This window comes from Trichophyton verrucosum, assembly GCF_000151505.1.
Source record: "Trichophyton verrucosum HKI 0517 chromosome Unknown contig00656_1.f1.exp, whole genome shotgun sequence".
In the NCBI taxonomy this organism is placed as follows: Eukaryota; Fungi; Ascomycota; class Eurotiomycetes; order Onygenales; family Arthrodermataceae; genus Trichophyton; species Trichophyton verrucosum.
This window is the reverse complement of record NW_003315297.1, coordinates 40-22,065: the sequence shown is the minus strand read 5'-3', so window position 1 is coordinate 22,065 and position 22,026 is coordinate 40. Positions and strand designations below refer to the sequence as shown.

At 48.5% G+C, this 22,026-nt stretch overlaps 9 protein-coding genes across 9 annotated transcripts; 3 read left to right on the top strand and 6 right to left on the bottom strand.

Annotated features, from left to right (window-relative positions):
* Positions 1 to 74: 74 nt before the first annotated feature.
* Positions 75 to 2,683, bottom strand: TRV_05996 (uncharacterized protein; the record flags this gene model as incomplete). Its single annotated transcript, XM_003019904.1, has 8 exons — positions 75 to 154; positions 226 to 837; positions 899 to 1,136; positions 1,247 to 1,705; positions 1,774 to 1,859; positions 2,012 to 2,187; positions 2,269 to 2,395; positions 2,590 to 2,683. The coding sequence occupies 8 exons, from the start codon at positions 2,681 to 2,683 to the stop codon at positions 75 to 77; spliced, it is 1,872 nt and encodes a 623-aa protein (XP_003019950.1).
* A 204-nt stretch (positions 2,684 to 2,887) lies between these two features.
* On the bottom strand, positions 2,888 to 5,457 carry TRV_05995 (uncharacterized protein; the record flags this gene model as incomplete). Its single annotated transcript, XM_003019903.1, has 7 exons — positions 2,888 to 3,554; positions 3,619 to 3,954; positions 4,039 to 4,739; positions 4,806 to 4,918; positions 4,987 to 5,104; positions 5,189 to 5,313; positions 5,385 to 5,457. The coding sequence occupies 7 exons, from the start codon at positions 5,455 to 5,457 to the stop codon at positions 2,888 to 2,890; spliced, it is 2,133 nt and encodes a 710-aa protein (XP_003019949.1).
* A 1,586-nt stretch (positions 5,458 to 7,043) lies between these two features.
* On the bottom strand, positions 7,044 to 7,954 carry TRV_05994 (uncharacterized protein; the record flags this gene model as incomplete). The annotated part of the gene is made up of 4 exons (XM_003019902.1): positions 7,044 to 7,130; positions 7,222 to 7,415; positions 7,468 to 7,512; positions 7,633 to 7,954. The coding sequence occupies 4 exons, from the start codon at positions 7,952 to 7,954 to the stop codon at positions 7,044 to 7,046; spliced, it is 648 nt and encodes a 215-aa protein (XP_003019948.1).
* Positions 7,955 to 8,771: 817 nt separating this feature from the next.
* On the bottom strand, positions 8,772 to 9,545 carry TRV_05993 (uncharacterized protein; the record flags this gene model as incomplete). The annotated part of the gene is made up of 4 exons (XM_003019901.1): positions 8,772 to 8,915; positions 8,989 to 9,037; positions 9,117 to 9,371; positions 9,535 to 9,545. 4 exons carry the CDS (start codon positions 9,543 to 9,545, stop codon positions 8,772 to 8,774), a joined length of 459 nt encoding a protein of 152 aa, XP_003019947.1.
* Positions 9,546 to 11,449: 1,904 nt separating this feature from the next.
* Positions 11,450 to 13,405, bottom strand: TRV_05992 (uncharacterized protein; the record flags this gene model as incomplete). The annotated part of the gene is made up of 3 exons (XM_003019900.1): positions 11,450 to 12,960; positions 13,032 to 13,173; positions 13,271 to 13,405. 3 exons carry the CDS (start codon positions 13,403 to 13,405, stop codon positions 11,450 to 11,452), a joined length of 1,788 nt encoding a protein of 595 aa, XP_003019946.1.
* Positions 13,406 to 14,336: 931 nt separating this feature from the next.
* Positions 14,337 to 15,748, bottom strand: TRV_05991 (uncharacterized protein; the record flags this gene model as incomplete). The annotated part of the gene is made up of 2 exons (XM_003019899.1): positions 14,337 to 15,565; positions 15,643 to 15,748. The coding sequence occupies 2 exons, from the start codon at positions 15,746 to 15,748 to the stop codon at positions 14,337 to 14,339; spliced, it is 1,335 nt and encodes a 444-aa protein (XP_003019945.1).
* A 254-nt stretch (positions 15,749 to 16,002) lies between these two features.
* On the top strand, positions 16,003 to 16,146 carry TRV_05990 (uncharacterized protein; the record flags this gene model as incomplete). The annotated part of the gene is made up of 1 exon (XM_003019898.1): positions 16,003 to 16,146. The coding sequence occupies one exon, from the start codon at positions 16,003 to 16,005 to the stop codon at positions 16,144 to 16,146; it is 144 nt and encodes a 47-aa protein (XP_003019944.1).
* A 3,209-nt stretch (positions 16,147 to 19,355) lies between these two features.
* Positions 19,356 to 20,701, top strand: TRV_05989 (uncharacterized protein; the record flags this gene model as incomplete). The annotated part of the gene is made up of 5 exons (XM_003019897.1): positions 19,356 to 19,481; positions 19,570 to 19,818; positions 19,870 to 20,328; positions 20,389 to 20,646; positions 20,690 to 20,701. 5 exons carry the CDS (start codon positions 19,356 to 19,358, stop codon positions 20,699 to 20,701), a joined length of 1,104 nt encoding a protein of 367 aa, XP_003019943.1.
* Positions 20,702 to 21,057: 356 nt separating this feature from the next.
* On the top strand, positions 21,058 to 21,768 carry TRV_05988 (uncharacterized protein; the record flags this gene model as incomplete). The annotated part of the gene is made up of 1 exon (XM_003019896.1): positions 21,058 to 21,768. A coding segment is annotated over one exon (711 nt), but the record flags the coding sequence as incomplete, so codon positions are not given.
* Positions 21,769 to 22,026: the final 258 nt, after the last annotated feature.

The following is a 22,026-nucleotide window of genomic DNA, read 5'->3' as shown; positions in this document are numbered from 1 at the left end:
AATTAAAATGAACAGGAATCAAGGCTTGGGATACAAGGTGAGTTGGTTTCTTTAATCTACATATCTTCACACATCTATTGTTTTTCAAGCTCAGCCAGGATCTTCTCTCCCTTGGCGCGGGCAGACTCAATGTCCCCAACCATGTAGAAGGCGGCTGCACGGGAGTTAGCATTTGTTCAATTACCAGGAAGGGGAAATAAAGGGGAGAGAAACGGGAAAACGTACCTTCTGGGAGATCATCACAATCACCGTTGATGATGGCCTTGAAGCTTCGGATGGTGTCCTTCAAGTCGACAAGGGCACCCTCGATACCAGTGAAGACCTGGGCAACGGTGAAGGGCTGGGAAAGGAAACGTTGCATTTTACGGGCACGCTCGACGGTGAGCTTGTCAGCTTCCGACAATTCGTCCATACCCAGAATAGCAATGATATCCTGGAGGGACTTGTACTCCTGCAACATCTGCTGGACACGGGTGGCGGTGTTGTAGTGGTCCTCACCGACGATACGGGGGTCAAGCATACGGGATTTGGAGTCAAGAGGGTCGACAGCTGGGTAAATACCCAACTCAGAAATACCACGGGACAAGACAGTGGTGGCGTCCAAATGGGCGAAGGTGGTGGCAGGAGCAGGATCAGTCAAATCGTCAGCAGGGACGTAGACGGCCTGGACGGAGGTAATGGATCCCTTCTTGGTGGTGGTAATACGTTCCTGCATACCACCCATGTCGACGGCAAGAGTGGGTTGGTAACCGACGGCAGATGGGATACGACCAAGCAGGGCAGACACTTCGGAACCAGCCTGAGTGAAACGGAAAATGTTGTCGATGAAGAGAAGCACTAGAATATACTTTGTTAGAACGTGGATTTCTTAAAGTTCTATTAGCCATAAGAGACTCACCGTCTTGACCCTCCTCATCACGGAAGTACTCAGCAATGGTCAAACCAGTAAGAGCAACACGGGCACGGGCACCTGGGGGCTCGTTCATCTGACCGAAGACCAGGGCGACCTTGGACTCGCCATCAAGCTGAATGACACGGGTCTCCTGCATTTCATGGTAGAGATCGTTTCCTTCACGGGTACGCTCTCCGACACCAGTGAAAACAGAGTAACCACCGTGAGCCTTGGCAATGTTGTTCTATACAAACAATTAATACTCGAAATTATTTTTTCACCAACGACGAAATTGTCGAATTGTCCAATTTTCGCCTAATGTTGTTTCTTGGGGCAGGGTTTCAAATGACTTACAATCAACTCCTGGATGAAGACAGTCTTACCGACACCGGCACCACCGAAGAGACCAATCTTACCACCACGGGCATATGGGGCAAGAAGATCGACGACCTTGATACCAGTGACGAGAACCTCAGCAGAGGTGGACTGCTCAACGAACTCGGGGGCTTCAGCGTGGATGGGGGCCATCTTGACACCCTTGATTGGGCCTCGCTCGTCAATTGGGTCACCAGTGACGTTCATAATACGTCCGAGGGTACCAGGGCCGACAGGAATTTGGATGGGAAGGCCGGTGTCAGTGACCTTGGCACCACGAACGAGACCTTCGGTACCTGTAGTGCAGAGGCGTGTTAGCATTGAACGTCTTAGTTCCAGCTCGGCTCCCAGATCGGGTTTGATGCCAAGCCTTTGAGAGAAATATCGACACGTACCGTCCATAGCAATTGTTCGCACGACTCTCTCACCCAAATGTTGCTAAAGCGTCCAGTTAGCGGCCAACAATGCCATAATTGAGATGGCCGCCGATGCGAGAAGATACTTACAGCGACCTCGAGGACCAGCTTCTGGCCGCCGTTGTCAGTCACCAAACCGTTGAGAATGGAGGGAAGGGTCTCGGTATCGAATTTCACTACACGAATTCATCAGTTCCATCATCGAAAACGAGCTAGGTCCATCGCCAATGGCATTGAGCTCGAGATTTGATGCTCAATTGATGCCAATTGGTGTCCGGCCGAGATGGTGAAATTTCTTCTCGACCGTGTTTACGGGGCAAAAACGTACCGTCGACGACGGCACCGATGACCTGATGGATCTTGCCAATGTTGGCAGCGTCCGTACTGGCATATCGGGCTGTGAGAGCTTGGAGAGCATTGTTCTTGAAGGTTGGGCGGACGGAAGAGAGGACAGAGGAGGAAGGTCGTGCAAATGCAGACCTTCCGAGGGTCCGGGAAATGCCGCTGCGGCGGGGAGAAAAGCGTCAGCAAGGGCTGTCTGACCGGTGAGGATGGTCTATCGAGGGCATTGAGCTAGTATCTTACCTCTTGAACATGGTGAGATGCGTGAAGAGTGGAGGGTGGATGGAGAGAGTTGAAGAGGTGAGGTTGGAAGCAAAAGGGAAGAAGAGCGAGAAAGCTGCTCGGGTGTGGTCGCTGTTTTCAGATACGGCTAGTGGTCACAGTACGTAATTACAGGGATAGATACCGCCAGGGTACTTCCGGATACGCCCAAGAGCAGCGCCTTTTCCGCAGTACCGCCACCCAGCACCCAGCGCGTAATTTTACGTATTACGCAGACAGCCTCGTAAAAGGCCTTCCGTGCAGCCAAGTCTGTCCTTTTTGTGTGGTGGAAAAATTACACGCTCCGTCTGTTGCCGGTTCCACCTCGCGCCAAGGCATAGTTAGTGGCCAGGACTGCGATATCAAACAGGGCCAGGAGATGGATGGTGAGAGGCATGCTCAGTTGTTTTTTTTTTGACTACGGAGTACTTCGATGTGATATTAAGCCTTTTCTTGACGATGAGCTAGTAAACTGAGGAGGTTTTTATAGAATAATACGAGAGGTCGGTGCAATAAGAAAGAAAATACGTTGGCTGGGCTACACCCGCTACAGGGTGTCTTCGAGAGCGAGGACCTATCACAGTCAATATTTGGGGCCGTTTCATCCTGGATCAAAAGGGCTGAACTTGGAACTCACCAGGGCCGTTCTCGTGGGCAGATACAATTCTGTATAGTTTTTGCGCCCATTCCACTCCAGATCTGTGGTGAAGAACCTTGTTCCTTTGGCGTTGCGGTCGAATCCTCCAAAATCGCTGTCGTCAGTGTCAATGACAATCCGGTACGTTCCTGCCTGCTCTACTCCGACACGGTAGGCTGTAAAACTGTTGGTTGGATGGAAGTTGAACACCCAGAGCAATCCGGCGCGTTCAAATACCAAGACCTTGTCCTGTTCATTCTTGAGGCTGATGTAGGCCTGCGGTGACTGGAGCCACCCGTATATCTCCTCGGTCAGCTGCATTTTTCTGTCGAACTCGTTCAAGAACTTGTATCGGAGGAGATGATCCTCAGTGAGATTCAGCTGCCTTCTGGCATACCAGAAGCTGTTATTATTGCCTTGACGGGGGAAATCGAGCCATTCGGGGTGACCGAACTCATTGCCCTCGAAGTTGAGGTAGCCTTCTCCTCCAAGTCCGTGTGTGACCAGGCGGATCATCTTATGTAGACTCATGCCACGCTCAATGAGGGGAGTGAGTTCCGTCAACACAGACATGTTTGTGTACATCTCATTGTCGCAAAGCCACATCATCAGCGTCTTGTCACCGACAAGCCTATCCATCATTATTAGCACTTCTCCTGCAGGAGCGCGGTGGCAAAACGTCTTGGGATACATACGCTTGATCATGGCTCTCGGCATATGCAATCGCTTTCTCGCCATGTCTGCGGTTGGTGAGGGTGAATGCTATGTTTGCCATGTCCCACTCTTCATCCTTCTTCTCCTTGAGCAGCTTGATGTACATGTCAGGGACAGCCATGGCTAGACGATAGTCGAATCCTACGCCCCCTAGGACCAAAGGTAAACACAATGCAGGCATTCCAGAAACATCTTCTGCAACTGTGATGCAGTTGGGGTATAGTTTATGCAGCATTTCGTTTGCCAGAGCCAGATATGCAACACCTTCATCGTCAACAGACGAACCAAAGTACTCATGATATCCACCGGAAAATCCACTATCCATATCAGCATATACCATGCACTCCATAAGGGGAAAAAAAAAAAAAAAAAAAAAAAAAAAAAAAGGTAAAGAAACTTACGTTCCGATTCCATGATGAATGTACAGCATGCTTGTGACCCCATCGAAACGGAAGCCGTCAAAACGATATTCTTCCATCCAGAATCTCAGGTTACTGAGAAGGAATCTGAGCACCTCATGGTTTCCATAGTTGAAGAGACGACTATCCCATAGGTCATGGTTACCCTTCCCACCTGAATGGAAATAGAGATGGTCCGTTCCATCAAACATGTTAAGCCCATCCAGCACGTTCTTGGATGCATGGCTGTGCACCACGTCAAGGAGAACCACGATACCCATGCTGTGAGCTGTGTCTATCAACTCCTTCAGGTCTTCTGGAATGCCATAGCGACTACTTGCTGCAAAGAAGTTGTTGACCTGGTATCCGAAGCTTGCATAGTATGCATGCTCCATGATGGCCATAAGCTGGATAGCATTGTATCCTAGGTATTTGATACGAGGAAGCATGACCTCAGTGAAATTCTTATATGTTGCAACCTCTGTCTTGGGCGATGATATTCCCACATGTGCCTCGTAGATACGAAGCGACTTTGGCTTTGGAGGGGCAGCGTGTTTGAACTGGTACTGCTCCTCCTTGGGTGGATGCCAGAATACGTTGTCATACACTGGAGAGACACTGAGATCCTGAGTTACTCTTTTGGTCCAAGCTGGTATTCTGTCAAGTCGCTCCCCCGATGGTGTGGTCATGGTAATCTGATGCTTCTATATTAGGACTGGCTTCTCTAACCTTGAGCACCGGGCATGTCATAGGGGATCATTTATCCTTACTTTGACCTTGCTGTTGTGCGGTATGGCAAGCTCTCCGTTCTTTGCAGGGAGGATGCCTTCCCACACTCCGAAGTCATTCTTCTTCAATGGTGTAGCAGTTGGATCCCATTTATCTTCAAACATGTCAGTTTAATTGTATAAAACATGGCATCTAAGAAGAACAAGTTTGCGGTTAACATACTGAAATCACCAATGAGATGGGCCGTGGTCGCGTTTGGAGCCCACTCTCTGTAGGTGATGTCGCCGTTACTCGCAACATTGAAACCAAACTTCTCGTAGCCCTGTGCATGACTTAGCATCTATTCAACACAGACTGAAGAAAACAATATCTCCAATAAATAAATAAATAAACACAGAGAAGAAGAAAAATGCGCGAAACAGACCTTGCTGAACTTGTCCAGCCCGCCCTCTGTCTCGTCAATCTTGCGGATCCAGTCGGTTGCCCGCTTGTATCTACTTCTCAGAGCGTCCTTGAACGGCTCGAGCCACGGATCCAAATCAACGACTCCTAAGCAAGATGATTTAAGTTGGTACCGCGTTGATCAAAACAGAGCGAAAAGTATGTTCTCGCAAACTGACCTGTGCCATCTGGAACTTTTGCTGCCATGGTTTGCGGCTGGGAAGTATACTGTGTGTATCTCTCTGATTTCATCCTAACGAAGGCAACTCGAGGCAAGTCAGTGCTGATGCAGTTTAGTTACTGGGGAGAAGCGCGTTCAGGAACAGCTCGGAGGAGAGGAGATGAAGAGAGAACTAAGGTAGTTCACCAGCAGAGCCAGCCGGGCCAACAAAGAGGGACAATAAATAGCTCCTCCCAAGGGTGCGTACGACGGCCAGAGACGAGATAACCAGTTGGCAACTGGCTAGTCAACTCACTAACCAGCTGGCCGGCTTGCTCTCGAGTGGCAAGCAAGAGTTCAACTTCCTGCTGTTAAGGCGAACTGCGGTCCATGGACTAGTTTACTACTGTCTTTGCTTTTCTCTCGTCCCTCTGCATGGAGATAGCTACAGTAGCTGAGTAGTTGGCGTCAGAAAGAGCGAGAGAGCAGTCTGCCGGGGAGGCGGCACGCTGGTTACACCCTCTTCCCCCCTTGGCCCCCCTTGCCCTGCCCTGATCCCCAGAACGTCATTGCTAAGCAGGAAATCTTGTTTTGCTGTCTGATAGCCCAGTCCATATGCAAAGCGGCGTGGGCAGCGAGCGCTATATAGCTAGTTTAGCTCCAACCACCCTGAACTCTCTGCATACCACCAGCATTTATCATAGGCTAAGCTGGAATTGATGATTGGATGCCCGGTGGAATTATCTATCCATGAGCGGTTTCTTTTTAGCTGGCGTTGTTGTTATGCAGGTCCGGGCCAGCTCCTACAGTTAATAAATAGAACTAAAGGAATATCTAACCATACAGCGCAGGATCGCTTGTAAAAAGCTGTCCAGCGTCCACGGAGCTTTGTTTCTGGGATAGTCGGCTAGTTACCTATTAGTAGAGGATCTAGGCGAAGGGCGGATGTCGTTGACACCAGATAACTGACTGGCTACTTAGGTTAGTTTCAGGAGAATCGTACGATTACTATTTATATCGCCCCTTTGCCATCCCCCCGCGAGTACATGCAAATTCTACGCGAGGTTTCTAGTCAAAGTAGAACAGGTACGTATCGGTGTCTAGAACCCGATGTTAATATTCGTTGAAATGGTAATGATACAGCGATGGAATCGGACTCAAGGGTGAGAGCCACAAGACGGTTGAGATAATGAAAGGATAACACTTGCTTTATATATAAACACATGAAGTACAGACAGACGATGGGGTAACAAAGGAAACAGAGAGGATGCACGGCTTGATGGAAGGGTAAATATCACCAGGAGAAGAAGGGCGGAGAGAGTCCAGGCCCTCCATCTTCTGACAGTGTGCAGCATCGATATATGCTAGGAGACCGGACAATGCACTTCTCCCTTCCGACAGACCGAGAACAAGAAAGGAGGGAAAGGGGGAAAAGATATGAAGGGAAAAGAGGGGAAAAAAAAAGAGACTATACAGTTGTTCGATTCCATTAATACAGTTTTAATTGTTTTTCTCTGATATTGCACAAGTTGAGTAGATCTGGAAGGCGAGGTCCGAGGATATAAAAAAACTCGGGGCACACTGACGAAAAAAATGGAAGAGAAGTCTTCATCTTTACCTTGTAGAAGGCACTCTCTTTTCTTTTCCCCTTGCGGAACTTCATATTATGTTATCGAATCTATTTGCCAGCTGGTGCACTCTGTACGAAACCCTTTCCAGAGTATCCTTCGCTGCTGATACCAGTGATGGGGTCGAGCTTCTCTTTCTGTTGTGGTGTATAATATGTTAGTGTGTGTTCACAGGCCATTGATAGGATATATATATATATATAGATATAGATAAATATATTGACGTACCAGGGCATATTCGTTGGTGGCTTCTTGCCATTCCTTGGTCATGGTCTTTGGAGGGCTGCCGGCGAAGAGACGGGTGGCGTAGAAAATACCAGCAGAGATAACGACGTACTTCATTAGCTGGACAAAGATCTTCACACCCTCGCCCTTGGGGGTCTCAGCACGGGGGCCATGGGGACCGAAGGCGATCCAGTAAGCTGTTCGAACAGGAAGCAACAAGTCAGTATACGATCATTAACAATGAAATACAGTAATTTATTCCTTTGGCGCATTTCAATGGTATAAATAAACCATCTGATAAGGGGGGTAGGAGTGATAAAGATGATGCCAGTTTCAGGTATCGATATCCATCCCACAAAACACCGACGCCAGGATGATTCATTAGCCTTCAATGGCAATGGAAATATCACCTACCAGCTCGCTTCTCTTGTAGGGTCATCTCCTTCCAGTCAACCTTCATTCGGTCTCTCAACTTCATCCACAATTCAGCCTGTTCTTGAGGAGGCATGGCTTCCCAGCGCTTCTCGATTCCAGCGAGGTGAGGGTTGGCAATGGCATGTTCCGAGGAGGCAGAGCGGATCTGCTGCTTGGAAGGAGATGCAAGCTGGCTGCTGACGGGCACACGGGCATTGAGGCAAGCAATTGGTGAGGCCTGATTGCTTCGTGCAGCAAAATTCGAGCATGTAGCGGAGCGGACGGTGCCTGCGACGGCCCGTGGAGTGGCTCGGAAGGACATGGCGAGGTAATTGGAAGAAGACGGGACGGGAGAGGAGAGAAGAGACGTAGATGGAGTCTGATTCCTGGGGCCGAAGGAGAGAGTGAAAGACCTGAAATCAACGCTTTTGCAGGAGCGAAGTCGAAGTTGGGATGTTGTGAGGTTTGATGATTATGGCTGCGAAAGTTTCCGTGGTGCTGACTCAGCGTGGAAATTGCTATGTTCTGATTGGTCCCGGGCTCTGCGCCCAAACGGCGAGGATCAGACGATGCTTTTCGGCGCAGCGAAGGGGTATCAAAATCAGATGCCTACAGCTTACGGCCATTGTGGTTTGTCGAAGCAGCATCCGTTGACTCGGAGATAGTGTAGGTTATGTCGTACGGCGGTATGCGCCCTTCAGCACCTCACAGCTCACCCCGGACAGGAAGATGACGGCCCCTCCACGATACCAAAATACAAGCATCTACGATGTGCCTACGGGACCACTGGAGAAATGGGAAAGCAAAAGCCTCCTACTTGGACTGGAGATCGAGGTCGAGAATCTCTATAAACAACCGAATATCTACACACACGCAAGACCTGGGTTCGTATAGGTATAAGGAAACGAATTCGTACCTGTTTGCTTGGTGTTCATATTTGCATTATTGATTGATATGGTCAGAAGTGAAGGACGAAGAGGGCTTAGAAACATATCAGCCACCAGCACGCTGTATCATCACACAAGATATCAAAACACTGGCAAAATGCTATTTGTGTGACGGCGTCAGATGCCCCTTGCGTTGATTTATTTATTTTTTTCACACGGGGTTTTCTGTGTCTTTTTTCTTTGCATGCTATTCTACTTGGAAGTAGCGTTCTTGCCGCCAGCCTCGGCCAAAACATGGGCCCATTCGATTTCGGAAGGGTCGTCAGCCTGGATACTGACGTGTGGGTGGAGGGTCTCCTTGAGTGTCTGTCGGGTGGTGGCATAGATCATGGACCACTACAAGATGTTATCGTTAGTTCTGACCTCTTCTTGGTTTAATATGTTCGGAGGGGTAAGTGGAAGCTCTTACCAGGACAGGAGTCTCAGCCGGAACCCAGGAGATGAAGACAATCTTCTGTCTGTTTAAGCACGTCAGTCGGGATTGTGCCCAATGAAGTTGTCACTTCAAAACCTCAACACAAAAGAGATAGGACATACCGCCATCCCTCGCCAGCCTCGAGCTGGAACTCAACATCGTATGCGGCATATCTTGGGGCAGGACGTCCCATTGAGTCCTTGCAGTTGGCTAGTTTTTCACGGAAAACCTCGTAGTCATCGTTGGTGGAGACTTCGTCGACCACAACCTCCTTCTTGTTGTCCGAGATCTTGAAGATGATGTACTTTGTTCTGCCGGCACCCTTTCCAAGCCGTAGCTTTTCGAATGCTTCGATACATTCGGGGTTTATGGTAACTCTGTTGTATGTCTGTGGTTAGCAGGCGTGCCCCGGTTCTTCCGCATAGATCTGATCCATCAATTCCAGCGCCTTCTCCGATGTTGAATCCCCGGGATCCTTTCTTCTTGCGTATTGTGCTATGTGTGCAAGGCGGTTCAGAAGGGAGGGCGGGGGAAACGTACCCTGATGCCATCTGTATGGAGTGGGCGCAGCGTTAGCAACGATAACACTTATCTGACGCTTGATGCGGGAGAGCCAACGTACCGACATGATTGCGCGTTTATATTGCAGAACCTGGAACTCCTTGAAATGGTTGTTTTTATGTCTATGGATAGGTAAAGATCCGTATGTCAGTCTGATTGAACGCACACAATAGTGACTTGTCTTCGGAGCGGTAAGAAAGGGGTGCGGGAGACGAGGAAGAAACTAGCTGCTAACTAGGCGAATCTGGTGGCGAGGGGTCAAAATAACGCCAACCTACAGTTCGAGAGAGGACGGCCGTCTAGGGAAGAGAGCGGCGGAGGTGGATAGCACGTTAATTCGCAGCGACAGGGGGATATCGGTGGTTGGCAAGCTGGCGTGTTTTTGTGATGGAGGCAGCAGAATAGTAATGGCGGGGCTGAGGTGTTTCTTATTCTGCTTGTTGGTGGGGGGACAGCTGCTAGTAGTATTATTAACTACTCCTGCTATTACTATTAACTACCACTACTGCTATTTAACCAACGACGAGGGCACAACTGCCGCGATACGCTCATGCAAAAACAGAGAAGAACAAGTCAGCCTGGCAGCGATGGGCCAGCCTGTCGATTTCACAGCCACCTGGATACACGTAAGCGTCGGATAGGGCTCTGGCTGCTCGTGAGATGCAGGAATAATGGTTATGTTGGAGCCTGTCACGGCGTTTTGTGTGCTGTGCAGCTCGCCGCGCATGGAACTTCGACATCGAGAATCAACAATCTGCCTTGCACCTTTCTTGGTCAACCTTGATACGGACTCGGTCTGCCTTGTTGTCTAGATGCGGGCGGACTACTTTATGCGCCCATGTCGCCCAGATCAGTCGATTGTTGCAGACATTGATCGGGGGTGCGGCCTCCACTTCCTCAAAGTGAGGACTGCTTTTAGCCATGTGCTGGAGGTTGAATATCAAGCTCATTTCATGAGACAATGTCTGGAGTCAGAAATTTGGCCGCAACATATATTTCACTTTGCAAGTGCCAACTGAAGTGTTAGCGAGAGCTTGCGAGACAGAATTGGACTGCCGTGCTCGAGTTTGGTCAATATTTGATACTCAGAATTCCCCAATTTGGGTCCAGTCAAAGCACTAACTATCAAACAGCTGAGCCAAAAAAAAGACGAGCCTACCACTGGACATCAAAGAGTAATAGTTGTTTTATTACGCTACCATATGAATAAACTAGTACTGTGGAATGGCTCCAACACCGTGATCAATGTCAATAGCTTTAGTGTCGTTGGAAGAGATGTCCAAGCGTAGATTCAAAGCAAATGGCTCCGTGATGCTGTTCTAATCGTATAGCCTGGTTCGACTTTCTAGACGTATAGGCGTAGGTTAAGATTGATATTGAAGATAAATACCTAAGGTGAGATACTGGCATACACAACTTTACTTGAATAGTTTTTCTTTCTTTTTTATAGAGTGAATTTGGATTCATATTATATAAGTACATACATGGCCATGAAGACGTTGGCAGGAACCCCACAAGTCCATGGTCCATAATGCCTGTTTCCGCCCTTCCTCTCTTCAACTGCAGCCTTTTGTCTACCTTCAGGGAACAACAAACGCACAAAGTTGAAATGGCAAAGAGGACAAGAGTGGAGAGGTGCTCATCAGTCAGGTCGAGGTTGTAAGGATGTGGTTATTGTACAGATCTCTGGAGCTGGGGGAGTATCACAACAGATTCGAGAGGGATGAGTGAGACGGAGTAGTCAGGAAAGGTACATAGGTTTACAAAAGAAACAACCAGTAAGGAAAAAAAAAAGGGAAATGCAGCACGCCAAATAAAACATTTTAAGACATGGAGGGAGAAAGTGAAGAGGGAAAAACATGGAAGCAGGGACGCATTAAACACGTTATTCTTTTTAGTACATACCGCCCATGCCACCCATGCCACCCATTCCAGGCATGCCACCTGGAGCAGGAGCAGACTTGGGCTCAGGGGCATCGACAATGGCGACCTCGGTGGTTCCAAGGAGCGAGGCAACACCACTGGCATCAACAAGGGCGGTTCGGACGACCTTGAGGGGATCGACGATACCAGAGGCAATCATGTCAACGTACTCGCCCTTGGAGCTGTCGAAACCACGGTTGAAGTCACTGGCAAACTCGTCGGTGAGCTTACCGACAACGACGCTTCCCTCAAGACCAGCGTTCTCGACGATAGTGCGGGCTGGGCGGGTGATGGCGCTCTTCACAATGCTGACACCAAGCTGCTGGTCAAAGTTGGATGGCTTGACATCGGCAAGGCCGTTGGCAGAGGCCTTAAGGAGGGCGGTACCACCACCGGGGAGGATACCCTCCTCCACAGCGGCACGGGTAGCGTTGAGAGCATCAACGACACGGTCCTTCTTCTCACCGACCTCAACTTCAGAGGCACCACCAACCTTGATGACGGCAACACCACCAGAGAGCTTGGCCAAACGCTCCTGAAGCTTCTCCTTCTCGTAGTCAGAGGTGGCAGGGTCAGCAATGACACCACGGATCTGTTCACAGCGCTGAGCAATAGCATCCTTGCTGCCCTCGCCATTGAGGATGATGGTGTCCTCCTTGGTAATAGTGATGGAGCCGGTGGATCCGAGCATGTCGGGAGTAGCCTTGTCGAGCTTCATGTCGAGCTCATCGGTGAAGACAGTGGCGTTGGTGAGAATTCCGATATCGCCGAGGATGCTCTTGCGGTTGTCACCGAACCCAGGAGCCTTGACAGCAGCGACCTGGAGCTGGCCACGGAGCTTGTTAAGAATACAGACGGCAAGAGCCTCACCATCGATATCTTCAGCAATGATAACCAATGGCCGGCGAAGAGTAGTAGAAGCCTCGAGGGCTGGGAGGATGTCTTGGACGGCAGAGATCTTCTTCTCAGAAAGAAGGATAAGAGGCTTCTCGAACTCGACCTTCTGGGTCTTGGGGTCGGTGATGAAGTATGGGGAGGTGTAACCACGGTCAAAACGCATACCCTCGGTAACCTCGAGCTCATCGTCGATGGTCTTTCCATCCTTCACGGTGATGACACCTTCCTTTCCAACCTTCTCCATAGCATTGGAGATAAGCTTGCCAACGTGGGTATCTCCGTTGGCGGAGATAGTAGCAACCTGGGCAATCTCCTCGGTAGTGGTGATGTCTCTCTTGTTGGCTTGTAGGTACTCGACAACAGACTGGACAGCGGCCTGGATACCCCTTCGGAGATCCATTGGGTTGCAACCAGCAGCAACGTTCTTGACGGTCTCAGAGAAGATGGCACGGGCAAGGACGGTGGCAGTGGTAGTTCCGTCACCAGCGACCTCGTTGGTCTTGGAAGCGACATCCTGGAGAAGGCGAGCTCCCAAGTTCTCAAACTTATCTTCCAGAGCAACGGCCTTAGCAACGGTGACACCATCTACAAGTCCATTCGAGTTAGCAAACACCGAACCAAAGCTAGACAAATGGTTTCAAGGGCTGTAAACATACCCTTTGTGATCTTTGGGGAACCGTAGGGGGACTCTATTAGAACATTTCGTCCCTTGGGGCCCAATGTAGCGGTGACGGCTCTAGCGAGGGTGTCAACACCCTTGAGGAGAGAGGCGCGGCCTTCAACACCAAATTTGATTTCCTATATCAGACGAAGAGCTTCTGTTAGCCCATGTCCAGGCACAGCGAAAAAAGAGCTCCAATTGAGGCTGTTTTTGGGCAGAAGATGAATCTCATACCTTATGGGCATATCGCTGCTGCTGAAGGCTTACACCGGCAGCAAGAGCTGGTCGGAACTGGGAGAGCTGGGTTCTGGTAGAAGCAGCAGATGCAAGGACCGAAGCCCTGGAGGAAGCAGAGAGAGCTCGCTGCATGGTTGAATGATATTATTATAAAGAAGGGAGCAAAAGAGATGCAAAATCAGCCCACTGAGAACCAAAAAGAACTCCTAATTAAAGAAGGGTAGAGAAGACAAGAGAGATTGAAGCCGTGTCAGACGTTGAAGAGTGAAGGAGAGGAAAAAAGGCGTTACGAAGAAGTTGAAGAAAAAAAAATTGATGTTTCGAGCAACTTCTGGAGAAAGTCTTGGCGGCCTTTCTTTTTTGCTAGTAAGTCACGTGAAAGGTACTGGGCCTAGCTTGTTTCCCCTTTTGGGTCATCCAACGACGTCCGATAGAAAATACGAGCAAGACGGCGAAGACGCACACGAGTGAGCAAGCCCATCTTGACCAGGCTATGGCGGGCGCATGGCGGTGCTATAGACAGTTATTGCTTGCCTCGAAAGCGAGAGTGGACAGAAAATACCCCCCATTAGAGTTATGAGTCGTCACTTTTTATACAGGTGTTATTCTACTGAAGTGGCGGCCGGCCGGAAACGACTCTCTTAGGGACACCATATTTGAGTATCATCAATCATTGCTAGGAAGATATGTACATTGCTGCAGTGTGCCACAAGACCTAATGGCAAAAATCTGTACCTTCCTTGACCAGCCAACGCCCAACCTAGCGTCCAGATATGTGAAACTAGAAGCTGACCCAACCTGGCCTGTATGAAGCAGGTGAGAGAAGCAAATGACAATGAAATGGAAAACAGAATAGACGAAAATAAAGGAGAGACAAGATTTTATCTGAACTAACTAACCAGCAGCTTAGGGTTAAGCCGCTGGTCTCCACATATGTGGGAACTGTCAATGTGATGCGGTAACTGAGCTCTATGTGAACTTTTCAGGATATGAGTGTGCACCTGAGGTCAAGATGGCAGCTAGATACCCGAGTAACCAATGTTTGAATGAATCTCAAAGCAATTCAAAGCTGCTGGATGAACTCGTTGAAGTCGTTTTCAATTTCTGCCTCTCGGGCAGAACGCAACGCCCAGTCAATGTCGTGGTCCAATACCCCGGCTTGCATCAAACCATCATCTTCCGTCATGGAACTAGCCAAAGAGGTGTTGGAGCTGGTGAAGCTGATTGGGGCGGGGTTCAACGGGGCAGAGTGCCTCGGGGCAAAAGGAAGGCGAGCGCCGTGCTGCAAATGACCTTGGGTGGAAGGAAAGTGGAAACCGTGAGTGAAAGCCCCGTTCGGATTCGTAGCACCATGAATAAAGTCAAACTCATTCATGGTAAACTGCTGAGGACCTCCGAAATGGTTACCTCCGACATGAGTTACTGGCCAGTTGCGGTGAGTTGGAAGGGCCTGCAGTTCATGGCGAGGAACGTACGCATGTGGAACGGCCTGACTGATACCCATGGGGAACCCCTGCTGGTTACCAACTGTAGTAACGTTTGCAAATGACATGGTTTGAGCCTCATTTCCCTGAGTTGGATGAGCTTCGTTGCCAAGGAGGAACTGCGAAGTTTCGATGCCACCATTTGAGGCTTGACCTGGACTGGTCACATTCTCGTCATGGATCACCTCTTGGGTGATGACAGTTTCGCCATGGCTAGATGGTTCGTCATTAGGAGGAGTGAGAAGACCATGGGAATGCTGGTACTCGAAGTTGACAAATTCCTCGCCGCCACCAACGAAATCTTGATCAGCGTTGTCGTTGTGGGATTCGATCTGCTGGAGCTCTGAGATGGTGCCGCTATCCTTGGCTTCTTCCTCAATTTTAATAGGAACAGACTCGGCCTCGTCATAATTCTCCTTTGAGGACCCCTTACCCTTTTTTGCCTTGGACTTTTTGTTGTTGGGCTTCTTGCCCTCCTCATAGGTTTCGTCATCGGTATCATAAATGGACCGCTTTGGTCCCTTTTTGCGAGAGTTGGCTTTTCGAGTCGCAGCCGGTTTAGGCGCTGGGGTGTCTCCCTCTTCAGCCTCAGCAGACTTTGGGGCCGAGCCAGCCGAACGACGAAGTGGTGGCGGAACATCCTGTCCTAGTTCAACCATACGGACACGCAACTTCGCCAGGTGCTGGATAATCGCACCGTCGGTGATGCTGCTTCCCATCATGAGTGCAACCTCGACCCAAGGAATACGGACGCCACACTTGTTGCAAGCGGACTGGATTGCAAGAAGTAACTTTCGGTCCAGTTCATCTGGTGAATGTTAGCATGAGTCTACTTTTTTATCTCACATCCTGGCCCATTGTCTGGGGAAATATCTCTATACATACCACACCAACGAACGATGGATCGAGAGGGAGGTCGGTTCAAGGGCTTCTTGGGCTTCTTGGCCTCTTTGGGGGAAGCAGCCACTACGTCTCCTTTCTTGGTTGCCATGATTTCTTGAACTATCTCCTAGGATGTAGTAATCGTGGTTAGCAATCGACTCACTGGAGCAGAGGCCCGGGACGAAACGATTTCGAGTTTGCTGAAATATCAGGTGGAAAATGAACTAGAAGTGAGGCCTTCTTTATGGAGGTGCATTAACTGCTTACCGTGTCTTTCAAAGAATGGCTCCCAGGCTATTCAATAGTTTTAAGCGGGAGTTAGGCAACGAGAGCCTCTGATAGCAAGATGCCACGCAGCAGTTGATGACCTCTCTGCTTGGTAGAGAGGTGGTAGAGTTGTTGGTGATAGGTGAGGTAGAGAGGAAAGGAGAAGAAGGAGAAGAAGAAGAAGGAGAGGGAGGAAAGGAAAAAGAAAAGGAGGGGGGCGGACGTGGAAGAAAAGAGTGAGGTTAGCAGGAAAGGGGGGTGTCCTCGGTACCTGGTGCTTGGTTGGCGGTTGCGTGATAATTTGACAGGACTGATGTCGAGGAAACAATAGACAGGAACACGGGGGATCTGATATCAATCAAGCGAGGGGGGGTCTCAAGACCCATCCAGCCCCCCTGGCTTGCGCTCAGCAGATTGATAGCCACGCCCGAGAGTCTGGTAGCCGGGGTCTAGCTGGTCTTTGAACAGGTATTGATGTCCTTATGTTGCTAGTCAATGCGAGGAGTGGCGTCAGGTTCGCAGCCCTTGTTATTTTTTTCGAGGCGTCGACTGCAGCAAAAAGTCGTCGTCTCCATGCACGACGCTCCCAGTCCACTGGATAACGCACGAAACCATCTTGACTTCTCCTCAACAGACAAATGCAGCCCTCAATGATATCACAGGCGATTACTCAAGGGATCCTACTCTGCAGGTATCATTCTACTCTCTCACTACTTTTATTAGAGGGAGTACAACGAGCTGGTTTACTCTACGAGTTAAGTGGAAGACCTGAGTACCCCCCTCCCCTTGAATACATCTTCCAGCAGTTCTGCTTATAATATGTGACCACTCTTAGTGAAAGTATATGCGGCTGACGGTTCCTCACCGCTCATATAGAACGAGGATCGACCTATCGAGGAGCAACGAAAAAAGAAATATTACCCCAGGGCCGTGGACTAGGCGCGGGACGGCTGACTCCTGCATTTCATACCACTCTGCTGGGCCCTTTTGCATGCAGACGCCTAGTTGGATGGTTAGGCCTCCGCCAGAGCGTGGTTTAACTGTCGTACTTGATGGCTCGAGGGAAAGGCTCTCCCTCAATACTTCCAAGGTACATGCTTCACAGTCTACAGAGCAGAGATGCATTCTCATTAAGAAAGATCCAGCCATCCGGTTAGGCTTAAACTAAAGAAGGTTGTCTATCTGGCTCCGCCTTTTTTAGACTTATATCAAAGAAGGTTCAAGCGTTGCGCGAGGAGGCATTCCGGAACATAGAGTCTAAAGTGACTGCTTGTCTGATGTCTGATAAGGCGGCTAAGGATAAACAGGATCTCACTTCTAGGCCCTATCTCCTTATTACTACATATGTGAGCGCTGTAAGTTCTCTCTGCTATAATACCTTACCTATACCCTGTCCCTAATAATCGATTATAGTAGGGTCTACTAGATAACAAAGGCTCACCAGAATATGAATATTTATGTATCCACATCCTATTTGAATGTTTTCACCCAGTAATAAAATAATTGAACTTGTTCATTGACTCACTAGCAGTCTTTTGTCTAGATCATATTCTGGGCATAGGAACAATGCAGGGATAGACAACTATTAGTATCCTAAGCAGATAAGGATAAAAAATCGAGCTGGGCAATCTAACTGGTTCCTATGCACTCGACTACACATGGGTATGCAGATTTTCCAGCCAGTACAAATAGGGATACGAGTTGGACGATTCCCTCCCATTTCCATGGCTTGTCTAGTTTGCGAACCGGGCTATGATGCTACCGACTTTTAAATCAAACCAGCTTCTGCTTTTCTTTCTTTCCCAGTAGCTGTATCCATCCAGGCAGTGGTGGAACTGCTGTTCCGTACTGCTTCGAGGCTGGCGTATCATCGCTATGCCTCAATTTGCAGAAATGTGGCTGCATCTCGGTGATGCCGCATTCATTCTTCCTATTTAGTTGCCTCACGTACATCAAGGAAGAGGCTCGTGTCAACCTAGAATCCTCAGATTAGCCATGCCCCGATCGACTCGCATGTTGTTGTTGAAATCAACAACGCCGTCAAGTCAAGCCCAAATTTGGTGTTTTTTGCATCTTGTTTGATGCCGGGGCCGGTTGTGCATCACGTGACCCATCCCCATCGGACAAACTTGGGCGCTTCATCGAGAGCGAAACGTCGAACGCAACAACCACTTTCAAGGAGCCGAAGAGAAGAACGTCCAGAAGCACACCTATCACCATGACCTTCGCGTGGAAAGCCGCCGGTTTGACGTATGTACCTGTTCCGCATTCCGTTTCCCGCTTGTTCCGCTTCAATTGCTGACCTCGGTGGCCTCATTCAGCTACAACCGTTACCTGTCGGTCGCTGCTCAGGCAGTCCGTCGTTCTCTCAAGCCAGAGCTCCGTGTCAAGGTCGAGGCTCAGACTCCATCTGAGCTCAAGGTCGCCCCATGGAAGGTCAGTACACGGTGGCTTCGTCTCTTTACCGATTGATGATGATGGGGGATCGCTGGTTTTTGTCCGGACCCGACTGACCCGCGAATTTTGAATTGATACAGAACGGAAAGCAAGGCGACGCTGTTGACCTTGGCTCCCAGCTGAACCAGAGCGCTAACCAGGCCTCCAAATAAACAAGTCGATTCCTGACGGAGGATGGATTAGCTGGGCCGAGTGTGCGATGTGCGTTGAAGGGGACGGAAGACATACCATCGGAAGTCTGTACAATACGAGGTGATAGACTGCAGACGGAGAAATAAATATATTTTGTATCAATTCAATAGAAGAATTCAAACTGTTCTATACTATTTTACCGAATCAATTGCCTGTAGGTGTTGTCGAGAACAGTCGAGCCTGTATGCCGAAGCGCTGTGCCTTGACTCAGCATGAGATCCTTAAATTTTAAACTCATCTCAAAGAAGTATCACCACCTTGTGAAGTTGTGGTTTTACCTTCCGGCTTCTAGCCTGTTTCCGGTGATATCTTGACTGTTGACGTGGTAATGCTACCTGCAGCGGACTGTTTCTAGTGTTTTTGTCATGCTGCTATGGTGTTCGCTCTGTGACGTGCCTGATTTCCTTCCTGGCTCAGGCCTAAATCCTCGATCACCGCGATTTTTGTGGCCTCTCTGCCCCGCCACCTAAAGAGATAATTTGCTGCCACCACGAGACAATATAGCTGGATCAGGATGGCTTGCGATATCACGGAGAAATTTACAAAGGCGGCGTCTGGTTTGTCTTTTCCCAAAAATGCCCTGTTTCTCGTCGTAGTTGTAGTGGGAGCATAGCTAACAATGCTTGGGATTACTAGTGCTCGTCACCGGCGAACTTGTCAAAGATGAATACTTTACTTTATTCGAGGCCGTGGGAGCCCTGGAGGTCAGAGACATACCCCGATGCACTCTGTTTATCTCATGCCTCGCGCAGTGTGTTCGGACAAATGAGTTACTGACAAAAATCGCTGCGGTGTAGATCATGGATTCAAAAATGGATAGCGGCTATCTTTCTCCTGGAGAGACACTGGACCATAATTATGATGTGATGAAGGAACTACTTCCGGAAGAAGTTATTGGGATAATGGACCAGCTATTATGCTATGAGGTACGCCTTATCCACTACGAGCCTTTTTGCCCTTTTACTATCAATTTTGAAACACGACCCTAATATCTGACTTCTCTATACCATACAGGTAGCGTGGCATATGGGACATCCACTTTCTCAAACACTATTTACATCGATATATCTTGACCACTTACTTTGGCCGGTCCCTAAATCACTGGAAGATGCAAGGTTCGACGGCAACAAAGCTAATCTAAAGAAAACGGAAGAAAATGTAGCAGGTGGCATTGTGACCATTGTGTTGAGAGCTTACTGCCTTGCTTTAATCAAAGCTTGCGCATGTATTCGAGAAAGAGTTGCATCGGAGTTTTATTATGAGGTTTGAATTCTTCATCCATCTACAATGTAACCGCAATACTGACCAAAATAGGAGGAAGATTTTAGCACTCAACTATACAACAGAAAGCTGCTCCCCAATGTCAAAATTGAGGAGATTATAGTAGTCCTCAACGATGCTATTAGGTGGCTCAATCATGATGCGGGACCAATCGACGAAACTCTCAGGGCTGCCCTTCTTGATAGGCTCTCCTTCCGGCATCATATCCTAGAGTATCTGTCTCTAGACCTTGTTCTGGCACAGTCACGGTCTACAAAGAGCTTAACTTCCACACTAGGCCGTATAGACCTCATACAAAAGTCATTACATCTAGGAAAACCTGTTGAAGATGCCTTTAGTGGCAAGATTCAACGACGTCTCGCAAGCACTGTCCCTCCTCGTCCAATAATCAAGATTGAACCACCAGATGCTATATCATACTTGAAAAGATTCTGTCAGGACGCTATCGATTTACAGGAAATACTAGATTCTGATAGTGCATTCACCCTCTATGTAGGTTTCATTGCATCGTTGCAGTATTAATACCCATCATTAATACTGACATTTGAACAGAATTTACTATGGGCTTTGCAATCCCGCAAGCCACAGCCAGGTGTTTATATCCGATCTTTAGCGCAATCCATTATACTCCTGAATGGACGGGTTCTTGATAAGTTACCTGCCGAGGAATTCTGCAGCAACAGCATGAAGGACCTTGTGCTTCCATTTAGCCCACTATTTGACCCCAAAAATAAGGAGGTGGAAGCTCCTTCAAACCCCAAGTTTCATATAGCGAAACAAATGGAGACATTTTTACAAGGAATGACTCAGGTAATGTTGACATTAAATCATTTGATATTACATCTTTTTATAGTACCCCTATTAACCTCTAAAAGCCCTTCATTGACTCCTACCGAACAATTTGCTTGAACCGCTGCCGAGTACGACGTACACTTTGTCATAACATTGTTGACTGGGATAGACTACAAGCTGAGGTGAGAAATATTGATTTTGATAATCTGTGGAGAACGCACTAATGCATCTTTCAACTATAAGGCCGAGGAATGCGATACTCAGCTTCGCACGTGGACCCTGGAAACTCCCATATATTTACACGGAGAGGAACCAACCTATACCTACCCCTTAAGCAGCTGGACCTACCACTATAAGCTCCAACAAATGCGCCTAGTGGCTCAACTAGGATTTGAGCTCTCAATGTACTCATTGGGGGAGTTTCAAGGCATGTATTGGTACTTATCACACTTATGTTCAACTCACCTCGTACATCTTGATCGTATACGGGCTTGTGTCATCACAGAGAGCCAGAAAGCATTGTCCAAGACTGGTGAACAATCACGGCAGGACATTGAAACTCGGATAAAGTTTCGTGAGCGTACTCTCAACCTCCTTGACAGATTATCTACGGAACTCGGTGTTACGGATGCATTTTCCATAGCATTGAATGCTCTTTATACCATTCTCTCACGTCATGGTCTGATAGATCAAGACTGCTCTTCATCACCTGGATATTCCGCTGCAAAGCTTCGTTATGAACTTCGAATGAAACCATTTCTGCCAATATTTTTGCCTGAGGTGGTACCCTTTGAAATCTACGAACGTGAAGCCACGCTTGATGGCCAGAGTGATAAGGCGGTTCTAAACAGAGCCGTTCGAGCCGCAGCCGAGGCAAAGAAGGGTCTAGAAAGGTATCTGGCAGATGGCCCTTACCTTACACCCAAGGATAAGTCGTCAAAGACAACATCCGGTCTCGAGAGTGATTGGATAAAAAACGCAAAGAATATGCTTCGAGCATGTATTGCAACAAGCATAGCAATTGACACTGTCAAAAAGGCTATACTGGACAAGCAGTCATCTAAACCTCTAAATATCTCTGTTCAGGTACCCGAGGTTGGATCACAGTCTCGATGGCATGAATGGTGGGCCGTTCCGCAGGTATCGGAAGCCCTACCAATTATAGGCTCGAAGGGTTGTACGAATTGAGTTCCGGGTTTTTTGCTATAGAATTTATTTTTCCCCCGGACGTTCTTTTTGACTCTTGGTATAAAGGCTGATGAGGACGTATGGACAAAACAACTCATAAGCTTCAGGAACAGGTATGGTTAACTGCTGAGCAGTGTCATGGAATGGGTGGTTATCTAGCTCTTGTAGAATAGGGTCTATATCAGCAAGTATATCTTTCCGTTATCTATT